The sequence below is a fragment of the Quercus robur genome, chromosome 5, assembly GCF_932294415.1.
Source record: "Quercus robur chromosome 5, dhQueRobu3.1, whole genome shotgun sequence".
NCBI lineage: Eukaryota > Viridiplantae > Streptophyta > Magnoliopsida > Fagales > Fagaceae > Quercus > Quercus robur.
The window spans coordinates 61600528-61618740 of NC_065538.1; the positions used below are offsets into that span (position 1 = coordinate 61600528).

At 37.8% G+C, this 18213-nt stretch overlaps 2 protein-coding genes across 6 annotated transcripts; one reads left to right on the plus strand and one right to left on the minus strand.

Moving 5' to 3' along the window:
- Positions 1 to 648: 648 nt before the first annotated feature.
- LOC126726569 (endoplasmic reticulum oxidoreductin-2-like) lies at positions 649 to 7022 on the plus strand. Its single transcript, XM_050431839.1, has 10 exons — positions 649 to 1226; positions 1684 to 1803; positions 2298 to 2553; positions 2898 to 3008; positions 3698 to 3816; positions 4374 to 4478; positions 4645 to 4847; positions 6071 to 6194; positions 6495 to 6680; positions 6797 to 7022. The coding sequence occupies exons 1-9, from the start codon at positions 1062 to 1064 to the stop codon at positions 6669 to 6671; spliced, it is 1380 nt and encodes a 459-aa protein (XP_050287796.1). The 5' UTR covers positions 649 to 1061; the 3' UTR covers positions 6672 to 6680; positions 6797 to 7022.
- Positions 7023 to 10134: 3112 nt separating this feature from the next.
- Positions 10135 to 13579, minus strand: LOC126726570 (uncharacterized). Of its 5 annotated transcripts, none has more exons than XM_050431844.1 (4): positions 13139 to 13579; positions 12072 to 12184; positions 10491 to 10584; positions 10135 to 10360 (listed from the first exon to the last, which is right to left on the minus strand). In XM_050431844.1, exons 1-3 carry the CDS (start codon positions 13299 to 13301, stop codon positions 10504 to 10506), a joined length of 357 nt encoding a protein of 118 aa, XP_050287801.1. In that variant the 5' UTR covers positions 13302 to 13579; the 3' UTR covers positions 10135 to 10360; positions 10491 to 10503. The 5 variants fall into 5 exon arrangements, with proteins under 5 accessions (XP_050287801.1, XP_050287799.1, XP_050287802.1 ...); XM_050431842.1 differs by having other exon boundaries at positions 10135 to 10375; XM_050431845.1 differs by having other exon boundaries at positions 10486 to 10584.
- Between the last annotated feature and the right edge of the window lie 4634 nt (positions 13580 to 18213).

Below are 18213 nucleotides of genomic sequence, written 5' to 3' on the forward strand. Positions count from 1 at the left end.
GCCCATAAAACATTTTACATATTACATGTCAAAAGTCTGACCATTAGCCTCACGCATAAATCTATCTACACACAAAATAAATTTTTTTTCCCCTTTATTTCACTTGAAATTAAAACAACATATTTCACTTTTATTGTTAAAATTTTATTTCTAGTATATATAAAGTATTATAATATTTAAAATTTTTAATTAAAAAAAAGTACTAAACACACTTTTTGATTTATACTATTTAATCAAAACTATACAATACATTAAATTTAAACAAAGAGAATTAATATTATTATATTTCGCATTAATGGTTTATAAAAAAAAAAAATATAGTGTCCATATTATGATTGTTATTTCTTATCAATACGTTAAAACATTAATTAATTTTTAATATAGGGGAAGTTCAAATTTTAAATTTCTTATCATATTACTCACATGTAGATATTGTAAAATATATCATATAATATTCCTAACTTTGTTCCCCAAATCACAAAAATAAAATACTCCTATGAAGTATGAACTTATAAAAGTCAACTGTAGGCCGGGCTTTACTATAAATAGGCTTAGTCCAACCAAACCCAACTACTAGAACATTCGAGCCCAAAAAGTCCCCCTTACCCCTGATTTTGATTTTCTACAACTCACACTACTTTTCTCCGTCTGAACCGTTGAATTCAACAAAACAAAAATTAAAAACCATCAACACCACACCGCCCACCAATTTTTCATTTCCTTAGTGTCTGAGGTTTCTTACAGATTTTCCCAATTTTCCACATAATTCCTACATTTGGATTGGAAAACCAAATCCCAAGAAAAGTAAATTCCAAAACCATCCATTTAAAGCACACAGCCTATTTATTACCATCAACTAATTTTACTCTTCAAAAACTCACACACACACAGAGAAAGACAGAGACCCACTTTTGCGTTCATTCCATTTTCCTCAAAAGTAACGGCACCGAGATCATATTCACAGGAAAACTATTTCTGGGATTTTCTTTCCGTTTTCTCGGTAACCAAACAGAGGGGTGGGGTGCGCTCTAGAATTTTGAGATTTTTTATTTTTTTTCCAGATGGGGAAGAAAGCAGAGATTGAAACCAAGGCCCGTGGAAAGCGATGGAGATTAATGGCGGTGTTTGGAACTCTCGTCGTTCTCTTTGTTGCTATGGCTGTTGTCTCTTCCAAAGACTCTACCAGATTGTCTCTCTTTCGACAAACGCCTTGTCGCTGCGCCAAGGTCAATTCTCAACCTCTCTGTGCGTGTCATTTTTCTTTTCTTCTCTTGTTTGGGTACTGAGAAAATGAAGGAAAGTATGCAGGAAGGAATGGGAATGTTTGATTGTTATTGTTTTATGTTGTGTTTAGTCACTGTTCATGTCCATGCATTTGTGTTTCAATTCTTTGAACTAGTTTTGTCATATTACCCCATTTTTGTTGTGTTTTTGGCTTTGAGATGGGAAAAATTAGAATTGGGTTTGATTCAAATTTTAGTTCTTTAGGATTTTGTACTGTTAACTGGGTTTTTGGGTTTTACAATTTGTGTTTCAATTCTTCGAACTAGTTTTGTCATATTACCTGATTTTTGTTGTGTTTAGACTTTGAGATGGGGAAATTAGAATTGGGTTTGATTCAAATTTCAGTTCTTTATGATTATGTACTGTTAACGGGGTTTTTGGGTTTTGCAATTTGTGCAGTATACTGGGATTGTTGAGGATTGTTGTTGTGATTACGAGACCGTGGACCGACTTAATGAGGAAGTGTTGCATCCATCGCTCCAAGAGCTTGTTAAAACCCCGTTCTTCCGGTATTTCAAGGTTTGGCAGTTGTTTTGATTTATTGGCTAGAAGTTGACTGATTATATAAGAACTAATATGTGATCCTTCTATTGAATAATCATTTTTTGAAAGTAATGCTTAGCACAATTTTGATCATTATATAGTTGAATTTTACTACAGTATTAGTATTAATATCGGCGTGGTGTTAAGGTATCTGCATAAGAAACAAGGCATGGATCTTTTGGAGATTTTAGAAGTTTTGTTGATTACATACCAAATATTAATCTATATGATTGATTACATATGCGATATTCTTCTCAAGAGTGTAAATTTGAATAGCCTGAATATACATTTACCTTGAGTCTCCCATAATAATGAGACGGAGGGTGAGGTCATGGGACCAAGATGCAGTAGATGCATGTGTAACTTACCAATATATATATAGAAAATTTTCAAGCATTGTTGCTTGCTTCTGTTCTTGAAATTTGGTGTTGTCCTCAGCTGATCGTCCTTGTGAATCTTATTTATGGTAGGTTAAGTTGTGGTGTGACTGTCCTTTCTGGCCTGATGATGGTATGTGCCGTCTGCGGGATTGCAGTGTTTGTGAATGCCCAGAAAGTGAGTTCCCTGAATTATTTAAGGAGCCCCGTAATGTCCTCTCACCAGATGATCCTATCTGTCAAGAAGGGAAGCCACAGGCAGCCGTGGATCGTACAATAGATAGTAAAGCTTTCAGAGGCTGGACAGAAACAGACAATCCCTGGACAAATGATGACGAAACTGATAATTGTTAGTGTCATATTTTTCCTGCACAATTCATTGTTTTTTGTGTTGTTATGAATATATAAATATTGGGACAAGATCCCCTCCCATTTAAATCCTCCGATTCCCTCCAATTTTAGCCAAGTGCGAAACTTGGCATTCATTTGATTTTGTGTGTGTGTGTTTTAAGACTATCAGATTTTGTGTACATCCAGATTAAAATTGGAGGAAACTAGAGGGTTAAATGGGAGGAGATCCTTTATTGTTGATGTAAATGTCAAATACAGAAAATGAGGATAGCATTCATTGTTTAATTATATTCTATGAAGATTGTCTTATGGCTTATAAATGAAACCCATTTACATTTGCAGCTGAGATGACATATGTTAACCTACAACTCAATCCTGAACGCTATACCGGTTACACTGGTCCATCTGCTAGAAGGATTTGGGATTCTGTCTATAGTGAGAACTGCCCCAAATGTGAGTTGTCCTCTTTGTGTATGCCAAATGTTCATCGATAATATTTGTTCTCTATCTCACAGGGCATAATTTATTTTTATGTTCATCATTAATTTCTATTGTTAAATGTTGCTATTCTCTCTCTCTCTCTCTCTTAAATTTTGTATGGCTTAGCTGAGTAGTCATTATTGCTATCACATAACTGTTGCCTTCACCCTTGCCATAGAATATTTTGGGAAACCCTTCATTGAATTCGTTATGAAGAGCTGGAATGTTATTCTAAAATTGGTGATTAACATGCCTACTTCACCTGTATGCTGGGTTCCCACTGCAATCTTTGTCTCTTTATTGTCAGTGCCTGTTGAGCTCCTAACAATGATTTGCATTTATGATGAGGACGTAGGACATTACATCTTTACTTATGTTGAAGATGACAAGACTTTGATTCCAGTGAATTTTCTTACCTTTTATTTTTTGGGAATTATTGTTGAAGTACTGTCTCATGATGACAGTTAAATTTGCATCCTTATACTTTATTATCTAGTGGCAAATGGTAATTTAGAATTTAACTTTGGTCTTCTTTGAGAGTTTTTCCAGTTTCTCCATATTTTTGTGTTGGGGGGTGGGGTGGGGGGGCTGTTATGATGAGTTTTCTTGCTTCATAATGAGTAATCGATCCTTACCTTTTTGTTGATTTTCAACTTTTGCAGATCCGTCTGAAGAGTTATGCCAAGAGGAAAAAATTTTGTACAAACTGATATCTGGTCTTCACTCCTCAATTTCAATTCATATAGCTGCTGATTATCTAATCGATGAAGCTACAAACTTGGTACAATTCTAATTTTGCATACCTTTAGACACTTATCTTTTTGCTTTTTGAAGATAGACAGTTCACATGGTGTTTGCATAAAAATTGCATATTTGACCCATGTGATCAGTATAGTTTCTACACCTGTGATCAATGCAACTTGTTGGCTAAGCCCTTTATATACACACTGAAATTTTTATATGTACATACCTGGTAAAGTTGTTTTAATTTTTTCTTCAATCTCCTTAATAAACATATGGCAAATTCATTTATAAAATAAAATACTGTTGGTATATTTGACTTTTTAGGTCATAATCTCTCAGATGCTCCATATTTAAGTTAGTGCAGAATGAAAATGTTGCCTCAATTACATGATCTGGGCTGTAACTTGCCTCAGAGAACACTTGCACTAGTGGTGGGTAGTTTTAGTCTTTTAGATGCTTTATAGGGTAAAGGATGAGAAATTGTTCCCATCACTGGGGTCAATGTGTAACCTTCCTTAATTTAGTTTTTGAATGATAATGTATTGAAAGATCTGACCATTCTTTATTTTTTCCTTTTTATTTGTTTTATTCCAGTGGGGTCAAAATCTCTCATTGATGTATGATAGGGTCCTAAGATATCCAGATCGTGTCAGAAACTTGTACTTCACATATCTCTTTGTTCTCCGAGCTGTGACAAAGGTGAGTTTAAACTCTGGAGTTGTTCTTAAAGTGCCATATTTTGTTTATGTGAGAAATGTTTTTCACTTGATGGAATATTCTGTTATATAAACTGTGTGCCTTGATGGGGTTATAATAATGAATTAAAATTCATCCCAATGGTAATCTTTTGCTGAATGCATTTCAGGCAGCAGATTATTTGGAACATGCTGAATATGATACTGCTAACCCTACTGAGGACTTGAAGACACAGTCCTTGATAAGACAGCTACTTTTTAATCCCAAATTGCAAGCTGCATGCCCAGTCCCATTTGACGAAGCTAAGTTGTGGAAAGGCCAACGTGGACCTGAACTAAAGCAGGAAATACAAAAGCAATTCAGAAACATAAGGTATTTCTCATTAGCCATTTGATCATTGATTGTTTTTACTTATGAAGAAGGGGAAAAAAAATCTTGGATCCATTCTGGATAGTGTCTTAAGATGTTTCTAGAATTCATTTTTAACACTTTGGGGCTAGGAAGCATGGACATGGACATGGGTATGACATGGTGACCCGACAATTTTTGAAATATTAGACACAACACAGCAAGGATACTCATATTAATTAATTATTAAATATATATTTATTTATATTTTAAAATAATTTTTAAGCATCTATTTTTTCTTATAATGTTAAACACATCAATTTAAGAGCAATAAGGGATACTAAAGTGAATTCATGACTAATAATGATGTTTATACGTTAGAATACAAACCAAGAATAAGATCCAAAACAGTAAATAAAAGATTGCTATATAAGTGTTCATGATTGAAACTAAAAAGAAATAAAAGATAAATGTCTCTCATGTGTCTTGGCCATGTCTAGCAATTTTTCAAAATAGAAAAGAGAAGAAAGGAAAGGATACAGCTGGGACATGCTTGCAAAAGTGTCCCAGACGTGTCCCATATTCAACAAAGGTATAGCCCCCCAAATGAAGTGTCCATGTTTCCTAGTTTTGGGGCATCATAGGAAATGGAGTGGATTAAGAAAGGAGCAAAGAAAGGGCGAGGGAAGGAAAGATGTTTCTCTGTTTAGATGTCTAGATAGGGAGAAACAAGGAAAGAAGGGGAGGAGAATGTTTTTCCATTGTTTGGTTTGTCCGACTTATATGCCCTTCTATAAAGGATGTGTTGGCATAAAGTACAAGGAGCATGGAGGTAATCTCATGGTATAAGCTGCTTCCTTACTTCCCTTTCTGCCCACTTTGGGAGGGAACAAATATGTGGGCCTGAAGGAAATTGCATCTGCCTAAATCTCTCTGTTCCCTGTTTCTCCTTACAACTAGATAATGAAAATACCTTTTCCTTCCATCTTTTTCCTTCATTTTTCCCCTCTCCCCTTTCCACCAAACCCAATGCACTATGTAGTTATTGTTTGTTTAGAATGTTGTTCTCAATCCTTGTCTAGTATCATAACGTTGCCGCTCTTGGCATTAAATATCACTCTCAGAGCTGGAGAAACTGTAGAACAATTTCTACTCTGCATATTTCCACTCACTTTGATTGCTTTACTGCTAATATGACTGGCCCATGCCTTTGGAAATGATATAACAAATCCTCATTGGCATTGCAGTGCAATAATGGACTGTGTAGGATGCGAGAAGTGTCGTCTTTGGGGAAAGCTTCAGGTCCTTGGGCTGGGTACTGCATTGAAAATCCTCTTCTCTGTTGATGGCCGGGAACACTTGCTTCAGAATGTAAGTATTTATTTCCTTCAGTCATTTTGAAGTTTCAAATTATCTTTAGGTAGCATGTCACGTTTTTTGTCACCTGCTGATCTTCCTAGGGTACTAGTATCTATGAATTTCTCTAAAAGAAAAATATTTTAGAAGCCTCTCAAATATTTCCTCCAAAATTGGGACTTCTAAGATGGTGACCCTTATACAAGACATTTTGCAAAAATTAAAAACATATCATGCCACTTTGGTTTATTCATGAGCGAAAGTATATTCTTTTTTCCTTTTAAACACTAAAGCATTTTGCATTGGCCTTCACAGCTGCAATTGCAACGGAATGAAGTGATTGCATTGATGAACCTACTGAATCGACTGTCAGAGTCTGTCAAGTTTGTCCATGAAATGGGACCTTCAGCTGAAATGATTATGGAGGGGCAGATTTCTTCACCCAGTTCCCCGAGTAGATTATGGGAAATGATAAGGACATTCATAGTTTAAAAAACCGAGGTATACCCTACTCTCTATTAGCACCTCTGTCTCTCTCTCTCTGTCTCCTTATTAAATTTAATTCTTAATTTAGCTACAGAGATTGTGTTGTCTGATTTTTTTTATGTTACTTGCAGGTAAGTAATCAGTGAATTTAGTTTGAAACAGCTATACATTACGTCAAAAGGAATAGGTTATAGGAAAGTGCAGTGTGGGTTTAAGAGAGAATGGCCCCATGGAAAGAGGATATGATAGCAAGTGTAAAAAAACCATTTCAAGACCCTTTGAGGTGGTAAATTTGTAATTTTCCGGATTTGAAAATTTTGGAAGTTCAAGAGCATAATAGTTCTGCATTTTCTTCAATATCTTTGTTTCTTATTTCTTTTTGGTGTACTTTTTGGGGTAATTCGTTGAGAAGCCCAAAACAAACAGCTGAAGCAAAATTAGGAGGTCCAATGCTACAAGCTACTAGTCTAAATGAACTTGAGCCCATTATCCTTACTTTCTCTATCTCAATGTGAGAAAAGCTCATTGGGGGAATTCACAGAAATGTGATTTGGAGTGCAAAAGAGAGATTTCATTCATAGACCCTGAACCTCAAAGAAAATTTAACAAATGGGTTTGGAGCACTTGCAATCCATGAGCCCCAAGGATGATGCACTATGCAAACCAAGCACACATTGAAAACTAGCTTAAACTGTTGAAACACCGGTTAATTTCTGCCAAAAAAATGACCTACCAATAGATGTTTGTTCATCACCATTAATGTCAATTGTCAACTGACATAATCCCTCACTTTTAGCAATTTCAACACAATACTACCAAGTTGTTTTAAATGAAGTCAATTTTATCAGGGACGTATGCACGTAGGATTTGGGTAACCAATTTAACTCGATTGGCATGAAATCAAATGGTTTTAATCTCTCCCTTAAAACTAACTACTCAAGTCTAGCAACTCCTTGAAAGATGATTTTTATGATTTTTTTTGAACAACTTTTGTTTTGAGAAGAGATTTTTTGGACCATAAAATCGTTCCACCTACCAAAGAGATTATAATTACTCCCTCAATAAAATTTGTACGCGTGAGCCAAATACAAGACTATGTTTGGCTTGGAGGGTACTCAATTTTCATATCTCAACACTCAAATCTCATCATTCTAATTCATTACTCAATTCTCCTATTTGTAACTCAAAAGTTTCCCATAACTCTACTTGCAATGTGTTTGGATGGAAGTTCCCATAACTCTTTTAAGATCTTTCATAAGAGAGACCCAAGGCTTCTTGCAACCAACCAAGATGCGAGACCACTACAACCTTCACAATGCACACGAACACCCAAGAGCAAAGACTGAAGCTACAGATTTTGCAAGGCCAAGATCTAATGAAGAAGAAGAAGAGGGAGATCTTCTTCACTACTTCAAATGCAACAGCTTCCAAAAAATGTTCAATTGACTTTTTCAGAAACACAATAAAATGGAAACCAAAACAAATGTTAAGGGAAAGTGAAAGTAATTGTCCGTTTGGATTGAGGGGGAGGGAGGGGGAGTAGAGTAGAGTAGAGTAGATTTAGCACAAAATTAGCTTATTTTTAGTCAATTCTATTCTACTCCCCTTCACTCTCCCTTCATCCAAACAGGCCATAAAGAAAAAGTAAAGGAAAAACAAAAGGCTGATACTTGCAAGTTAAAAGAGCCGTTGGAGTGCGCAATTAATGTTTTGCGCTTAATGGTGACAATACATGTGGGTGGGGTCCATTTAGCTGAGCAAAATTACAAGATTGTCATGGTAACTCTGTTTTTATAATTTGGAAACAATAAAAAAATGTTCTCATTTTCCACAACTTTAACTCAAATTTTTTGAGTTATGAGTTATGGAAATTGAGATGAAAATCAAGCTAAACAACTAGAACGAATATGAACCCTATGAAAAGTAAGTAATGAGTTATGAAAATTGAGTGATAAGTGATGAAAATCACTCTAACCCAAACAAAATGCCAAAAAAGTTTTCTCCATGCTTGATATCACAAGCAAAACTCTCTCTCTCTCTCTCTCTCTTCTATGAGGCAAGTCGTAGTCACTAGTTGATTCTAGTTTAACCCATTTGTCTGTGGACTCGTTTCATTTGTGTAGCTTCTATGACAAGTCGCTGGCCTTCATCATTGTGTGTGTTGATGTGAGTACTTGGGTTTGGCTCTCCATCTTGAGCTCGGGTTCAAGAACAAAGAGCATCTTGTCTATCGAGACATGTCACGAGGCGATGAAATTGACCCATTACAATCAGTTTTACCAATACTAGAATCCTAGAATTGCAATCAATATCTTTATTCGTGGTAGGATGGGAACTTGTCCTTTATTATCATTACTTTTTTTAAGGAGGATGAGTAGTATAATTGGAGGTTTCATGCATATACCATGGTGAATTTGCCCCCTTCTTTTTCCGGTCTGTGTTGTGTGGTAGATGTGTATGCAACAAGAAATATAAGCCACTTGGACATACTTTCAGCATAGTGGCTGGAAATTATTGAAAGACATTATGACCGTGAGATGCATAGGTTCATTAAAAAAATTATGTAAAAAATATATATATATATATATATTTCTTACAAAATATTGTAAAAACTATTTTTATACATGACACGTTTTGTGATTTCCTAAGTTGCCATAGATTAGTTTCAATTCTAGACGATGTTCTTACTGGTTTATTACATCATGCTTATGGTCATGATTTCTACCTCTACTGTGTATTGTATTGTGCCATAATTCGCGTTCATCAACATACAAAGAAATGATCATCGAATTGGCATTACTAGTGTTTAAATAAAATGACGTATTATGGCTTGGAGTAAATTCAATTTCATATTTAATAGATAAGAATTGGCATTACTAGTGTTTAAATAAAATGAAGCAGTATAGCTTGGAGTATAATTAAGTTCATACTCTATCAAAAATAATAATAATAATTAAGTTCATACATAATAGATATACATGTTAAAATATTCATACGGCATCTTTTTGTTTAATTAGATATAGATATACATGTTAAAATATTCACACGGCATCTTTTGTTTAGTTAAATAGATTTATAATTTGAATTGAAACGTTGTTAAAAGTATAGGGTGTAATTTAAAAACTTCTAAATGTGTGAAACTTATTTTGAAACCCTGCTTAAATTATGGTTATGGAGTTTAAATTATAATTTTCCCCAAAAATTATTCATTGTCCTTACTCAAAAAGGATCCTGTACGTGTGTGTGCAAAACAGAACCGAGGGTTAATTTCTAAATGGTGAAGAATTACACTCTGATTAGTATAACCATTTTAATCCCGTGCCGTCCGTACTTCCTCGGTTGTACATGAAGCTTTCAAACCAAATCATCAATGTATAATTGGTGACTAGAAAACAAATCAAATCCATAACCATATATCTATGTAAAGGAGAGAAAAAGTAGAAGAGCTAAGAAGCACACAAGCATCCAATTAATGATAATATAGGCAATACATTTTCTCATAACATCAAATTAAATCGGTCCCTATTTGACCAAAGCATCCATGTATTATGTACAACACAGTTCACCAATATGAATATACACATCTCTTAAAGAACCACCCCTCTCTCTTGCCCACTTCGTTCAGCAACAAGTGGTTTAGAACTTGCTTCACTAGTAGATGCAAAAAACCCAAGAAAGACTGATTACATAGCAAACTGTAAAACAAGGAACTGTAACCTATGTAAAATCTACGTTATATAAGCTTAGCAAAGGCGATCTAGGAAAATTTGGACACACCAACAAGAATTTGTAATGCATAAGCAAGATCACGATGCCAAACCTTACGTTATATCAATGCCTAGCGGGCCTTTTTTAGACGTTTGGGTGGCCTCATTGTCTCTTTCCTTGAAATGTCTGGAGCCTTCAAGTCAATAAATGGCTGCAAGCATTTTAAAGACCCGCTCAAGTGAGAAATAATTAAGATTTAAGGCAGATTATCATATTGAAAAATCTAGATCAATTAACAGTTTAAGACAAAAACACAGCAATGAAATTCCTACAGCTGAAAATGAGCTCTAGGATAGGATTTACAAGAAACAATTGTCAATATCATTAAAGTTGCACCACTTAAAGAAGGGGTAAGATTAGACCCTAATGGACAAGAAAGCAGTCAAACCATGACCGCACTATCATAAAAACTATGTAGTAATAAAACCTATGTATTAAAAGTAATATAGCAGCATTTTTCATTCAAATGAAGTATTATATTAAATCTGTATGCTAAATTGAACACTGTGGCAGTGCAAGTGCAGCAGTAAACATAGCAAATTATCAACTACTGAGCTAGATAATGTTGGAGCCACATGGCACCTATATGGCTAGCATGGGTTGGTTAAATCCCATCTGATCTGATTTGTTGATTATCTGCATTATGATCTTGAAAGTGAGGGAGAGCTAAAAAATAGCTAGAAGGGAATGAATAATAGAGATGTTTGACGGACAACTAAATGTTCCTACATAAACTTTAAAGAATTTTGATGATTTTAAACCATTTTTGTTAAAAAGAATGATCATAGGCCTATGAAATGTACTAAGACACTTGCAATCATTACTTCACAGTGTCTTTTTATCTGAGGCACCTGAAGATTAAACAGATGCAAAAGTAGAGAATGTCTAAAATCTTAGCATTAAAGTTATCAATCTAAAGTAATTACAATCAAGATGGTCTCCTCAAATGTCTCTCATGTCTTACCTAGGCCCTTCAGTTCACCCTGCGGTCAACATGACATGACAATATTTGAATAACAGAATAATCCAAACCCAACACCAATTCTCACCCTATGAACGTGGTCCATTATCAAATCACCCTCAAGGAAAATAACTCCTCAAAAGTCTGTGTTACCTCTCCAAATGAGGAGGTTCTAGCTTAAAAAGAGCTCCTAGATAATTTGCAGGAAGGTTTAAAAAGACTTGCCTTCAAAATTTTAAGACCATACATGACTTGTCCTTTCTCAGCCCCCCCCCCCCCCCCCCCCACCAAAAAAAAAAACCAAATCAAGGCCTTTAAGACCAGTTCAAGAGTGATATGTATGAAAGCAAAACTATAAGAAATCCATTTTTGTCAATAGGTTATAAGATATCCACAACCAATCAGATATTCCAATTTGGCAATCTAAAGACATAATGAGGTTGAGAAAAGACCACACACATAACTTGCTAAAGTCCACACATGGACAAATCCGAATAGGAAATGTGCAAGGAGACCAATAACCAGCTTTATGGGTAGTTATCTAATCAATTGTTAAATAAGAAACTTTTTACAATTATGACTATACATTTTCAAGTCAAGATTATGAAATATAATTCAAAGTGAAAAAATTACAGCATATAAATGCACAACTGAAATAGGGAGGCAGTATTTCTAACCTCATCCCATTTTTTTTGAAGTTCCAAAAGCTCTTGACAATAAGTGAGACACTCAGCATGGTATAGCGCAGCTAACTCTTTTATCAAGGCCTTCCTTTTAATTATGCCAATCACTTCAAAGAAAGAAAAATATGGCAATTGTGAGATATAGAAAAAAAGATGGATCATAAGCCAGCTTCCATAACAAACACACAAAATTAAGCCAAACAACTCATGAAGAAACAAAATTTTGATACTTTCTGGAATGTCAACATTATTTTTAAAATATCCATGCGCGTCTGTTCTCATATCAATACCCAAATTGTTTAAACTTAGAAGAACCTAAAATTCCATCTTGGCATGAAAGGTATGCATGTAACTAACATCAAAACTATGCACAGGTCTATTAAGTATGAAACTTGAAAATTTGTGTTTATGCTGACAAAACTTAAAAAAAAAGGCATATGTAGGCATATCCATAAGTGGCAAGAAACAAGTCCATAATTTCAAAGAAAACTTGTTAATTTTCATGGTTCCCAAAAATCTTATCATGGATCCATTAATTGCATTATACAAAAAGAAAAGGTATTGAAATTGTTTTTTTTTTTTTTTTTTCTTTTTTTTTGGGTTAATGGGGGAGACAATGTTGACACCACTAATCCCAGGTAAAATCAGCAAAATTAAGTCAAACCCACAACTACAATAGAAAAATACCATGTAATTGATATAAAAGATCCCCTTTTTATCACATACACACTTTTAGCGGGTTTTGAATTGGCAAAATTGTGTTAAGTCTCTTGGTGACAAGAAAAGCAAAGAAAGAAAGAAAGTAAGCCAGCCCAAACAATAGCGTAAAAACTAATTCATGGATCAAAATCTGAGAGTGCCACATTCTACATAAAAGGACTAAAACCCACAAAAAATCCAAAATTGAAACCCAAAAGAAAGATCACCAAAATTCAAATTAATTCCATGAGTTGAAACAAAACTAAAGGAAATCGAAGTATAGCGAGTGAGAAATTACGGTAAATAGAGAAATTAAAAAAAAAAAAAAAACAAAGAAAACAAAGAGAGAGAGAATAATGTACTTCGACTTGGATCGAATGGTGGTGGTGGAGGAGTTGGTGGCGGCGGAGGAAGAGTTGGGTCGGCCTGAGTCGAATCCTGCTGAGGCGGGGCGGCAGTAGTTGGCTGAGACGGCGTAACAGGAGGAAGAGGAGGAGGAGGAGCTTGTTTAGGGTCTTGAGTCATGATTCTTGGAACAACGTCGGCCTGTGTGTTGTGTTGTGTTTTTTTTCCCCAAAAAGAACAAAACAAAGAAAAATATGGGACTAGTTTCGTAAATTAGGAGCGTGCGAGCGTGAGTGACATTATGGGACGGACCGAGAAAAAGTTGTATATGTAATGTAAGTAGTAAAAGTGATATATGTGGGTATCCAGTCCAGTGTCCACACCTCAACCGCGATTGATGAATAGTCACCGTCCTAGTTTGTAATTTCAAAGTCAAGTGAAAGTGCAGGACTGCCCAGTACCGCCTCCTCAGTCCTCACATATAGGAGAAATTATTGCTTCCTCCTGGAGAGGACCACATCACAGCTCCTCCCACCCAATAGGAAAGTGCCACTTAGTTTAAATTTATGACTCAGCTCCACATCACCAATTAACCATTAAATTAACTCTTGTTAAAAAACCAAACCATGGTTAAAAACTAATAGAAACATAGCAGCACCAACCGGATCATTTAACCCAAAATCATCCATTCAAAATTTCTCTCAAACCCTTAAAACACTATCTGCCTCTTTCTTTCTCTCTCCCTTTAGCTCTATTTCCCCAATATCTCTCTAGAGAAGAAATTCCCCTTCTCTTTTTGTATGAAATTGAAATTTAAAGAAGTGTAAAGCCATGGGAGGCCGCCGTTTTCATAAGACTAATGTAATATTGTCCACATATAGACACATATTACAAATTTCATAAGACTAATGTAATATTGTCCGGTACATCTAGTAGGCCATTTTTTTTTTTTTTTTGCCAAATATTTAGTTTTTATAAATAATAAAAAAAAATTATATATATATTGAAGGGGTAAAAAATAGCATGACGAACATTCGCTACATTGGGCCTGACGGATCCTAGCCCATGGGCCGGCAATAGGTGAGAGCCCAGGACCTAGCATGACTTAAAATACTTGTTACACACATTTGAAATCTGGTAGAATCCCAAAGGAAATCAGAATCCTAGTAGAAGGATAATTCTGGAAGATACGCGCCCAATGAAAGACCCACTCTACAAGGAAATGTTTTGCCCATCACGTTTGGGATTACTCAAGTAGAGTCCTATAAGGAAAAGACTTCTACATCAAGGAAGAAAGACCAACCTTCTACTACTATAAAAGCCCCAATACCCTCACAAATCAAGGTACACATAATTTCCCCTTCTCTAGCACTCTAGAGTTAAGAATAGTTCTAACTTGACCTTCGAAGAGTATTTGGCTGGCACCACACCGGTGTCCTCTGCTAGATCACTTCTTTCTTCTTGCAGGTTGTTAGTTCAAGTGTGCGAGGATCGTGTAGCTCACTGGTGATTTTACGGCATCATCAGTTGGTGCCGTTTGTGGGGAATCGAAGAGTTTAGCCAGACTATCGCCTCCCAGACATAAGAGTTACATGGTACTCACTCGCTCGATGGCTACCACCAACAACGTTCAAGGAGACGAGCCGCAAAGATCTACTGCATTAGAGAGGCAGGTCCAGACTCTCATGGCAGCGGTAGAACAACTCACAAAACAGAACCATGATCTGGAGGAGCAGCTACGCCAAAGGGATGCAGGACATAACGTTCAGGAGGAAAACCAAGAAGGTACCAATGCTGAACGAAGGGACCCAGAGAAGCCAGAAGGCAGCAACGCCCTAAGCAGACCAGAACAGCAAACCATGAGCCTTCCATCCCTCATGGATTCGGCCCCTCCACCTATTATCGCAGAGATGCAAGCAATGAAGGAGCAGATGAAGGTCATAATGAATGCCCTCAAGGGACGAGTGTCCAATGATCTTGACGACCTAGTAAACAGAACTGACTCACCATTCACTACCTCCGTCAACTCATTCCCTTTGCCCCAGAAATTCCGCATGCCCCAAATCGAAAGCTACGATGGGGTCAAGGATCCCTTCGATCATCTAGAGACTTTCAAGACCTTGATGCACCTTCAAGGGATACCAGACGAGGTCATGTGTAGGGCATTCCCAACGACGCTGAAGGGCCCTGCGAGGGTTTGGTTCAGTAGATTGACACGAAGCTCCATCAACACTTTCAAAAAGAGTTGAGCGCCCAGTTCACCTCGCACTTCATAGGCGGACATCAGTACAAAAGGTCCACCGCGTGCTTAATGAGCATCAAGGAGCGAGAAGACAAGACGCTGCGAGCCTACATAACTCGTTTCAACAAGGAAGCCCTTTCAATTGAAGAAGCTGAAGATAAGATACTCATAGTTGCATTCACGGGCTGCAGAAGGGTAAGTTTTTGTTTTCTTTATACAAGAATGACCCAAAAACCATGACAGACATGCTCTACAGAGCCACCAAATACATGAACGCAGAAGATGCATTGCTAGCCCGCGAAGAGAAACCTAAGAAGAGGGAGAGACAAGAGGACACATGACAGGATTGGGGGTGAAAGGTTGCTAGAACCAGAGATCAACGAGATGAAAAACGCCCTAGACCCCCCACTGGAAATTTCACCAATTTCACCCCATTAACCGCCCCAATAGATCAAGTCTTGATGCAAATCAAAGATCAAGGAGCACTGATGTTTCCTGGTAAATTAAAGGGAGATCCCAACAAGAGGCCAAGGGACAAGTATTGTCGCTTTCACCGAGACCACGGGCATGACACAGCCAACTGTTACGACCTGAAACAGCAGATTGAGGCCCTTATCAGACAAGGGAAGCTACAAAGGTTCGTCAGCAAGGAAAGAACCGATCTGTCGCAGGAATAGGCCCCACGACGGGAGAACGAACACCCTAGACCACCTATAGGGGACATAAGAATGATAGTAGGGGGCACAACCGCAGCCAAATCTTCCAAAAAAGCCTGCAAAATCTACCTCAGAATGGTTCATAACATCCAACTTACAGGATCCGTACCCAAGATGCCACGAATAGATAACCCCGTTATCGGATTTTCAAAGGATAACGCTCGGAGACTTCACCATCCTCATGATGACACACTTGTGGTCAGCTTGCAAATAGGGGATTATAACATGCATCGGGTCCTCGTCGACAACGGCAGCTCAACGGACATCCTGTACTATCCAGCAAATGAGAATTAACAGGGAATGGTTGATCCCAACGAATGCCCCACTCGTGGGATTTAGGGGAACGAAGGTGTTCCCCTTGGGCGCAATAACCCTAGCTGTGATGGCAGGTGATTATCCCCAACAGATCACTAAGGAAGTAACTTTTCACGTAGTCGACTACTTGTCCGCCTACAATGCCATCCTCGGGCTACCCACTCTCAATTCCTAGAAGACAATAACTTCAACATACCACCTGATGATTAAATTCCTGACAGAGTATGGGGTGGGAAAACTGCGAGGAAACCAAATAGCAGCACGGAAATACTATATTGCCATGTTAGAAATGGAGGATCAACAGCAAACAATATGTATCGGAAAGCAACAAGCATTAGCAGAGCCGGTTGAAGAGTTGGAAGAGGTGAGACTTGATGACACATGGCCTGAATGGACGACTAAAATTGGCATACTAGCTAGTTGGCCAGTGCGCCAAACGATCACGACTTTCCCCAGAGATAACCAAGACGTGTTCGCCTAGAGTCATGAAGACATGCCAGGAATTGACCCCTCAGTCATGGTCCACAAGTTAAATGTGTCGCCCTCATTCCCTCCAATCCAGCAAAGGAAACGAGTCTTCGCCCAAGAGCGGGACAAAGCCATAACCGAGGAAGTTCGAAAGTTACTGGAGGCAGGTTTCATCCGGGAAGTATATTACCCCGACTAGTTGGCAAACGTTGTCATGGTTAAAAAGGCCAACAGAAACTGGAGGATGTGCGTAGACTTCACGGACCTCAACAAGGCTTGTCCTAAAGACAGCTACCCGCTCCCACAGATAGATGCCTTGGTAGATTTGACTGCGAGACACCAGCTCCTAAGTTTTATAGACGCTTTCTCCGGCTACAACCAAATCAGGATGGACGAATCTGATCAAGAGAAGACCTCCTTCGTTACAAGCCAGGGATTATTCTGCTACAAGGTGATGCCTTTTGGACTCAAAAATGCTGGGGCAACATACCAAAGGCTAATGAACAAGATGTTTGCACATCAGATCGGCAAGAACGTATAGGTTTATGTTGACAACATGTTGGTAAAAAGCCTGCATGAAGTTGATTACCTAGACGACCTCAGGGAGACATTTGACACACTCCGATCATTCAACATGAAGCTGAATCCAAACAAGTGCGTGTTCGGAGTGACAATTGGGAAGTTCTTGGGTTTCATGGTGTCCCAAAGAGGAATAAAGGTCAACCCAGAGAAGGTGCGGGCCATAATGGAGTTGGAGCCACCAAGGATGGTTAAGGAGGTCCAAAGTTTAAACGGAAAGATCGCAGCCCTAAACAGGTTCGTCTCAAGGGCGACGGACAGGTGTCTACCATTCTTCCGCACTCTAAGGAAATCATTTGAGTGGACGAATGAATGTCAGACGACATTCAACGACTTAAAGGCATATCTCTCATCTCCACCGTTGCTCAGTCCATCTATGCCGGGAGAAGAACTCTACTTATATTTAGCCGTTTCACAAGCTGCAATAAGCGCAGCTTTGGTAAGAGAGGAGGATGGATCCCAGAAACCAGTCTACTTTATTAGTCGAGTACTCTGAGGGGCAGAAGAGAGGTACCCTCAGATGGAGAAGTTGGCTTTCGCGTTGATAATCGCGACGCGAAGACTTAAGCCATACTTTCAAGCGCATACCATCGTTGTCTTAATGGACAAGCCATTGAGAAAAGCCATGAGTAGCCCAGAAGCGGCAGGAAGAATGGCTTTGTGGGCAGTAGAGCTGAGCGAGTTTGACATCCAATACCGCCCGGGGACGGCCGTAAAAGGGCAGGTAGTAGCTGACTTCATCGCCGAGTTCACTCTTGGGAACGGCCAGGTG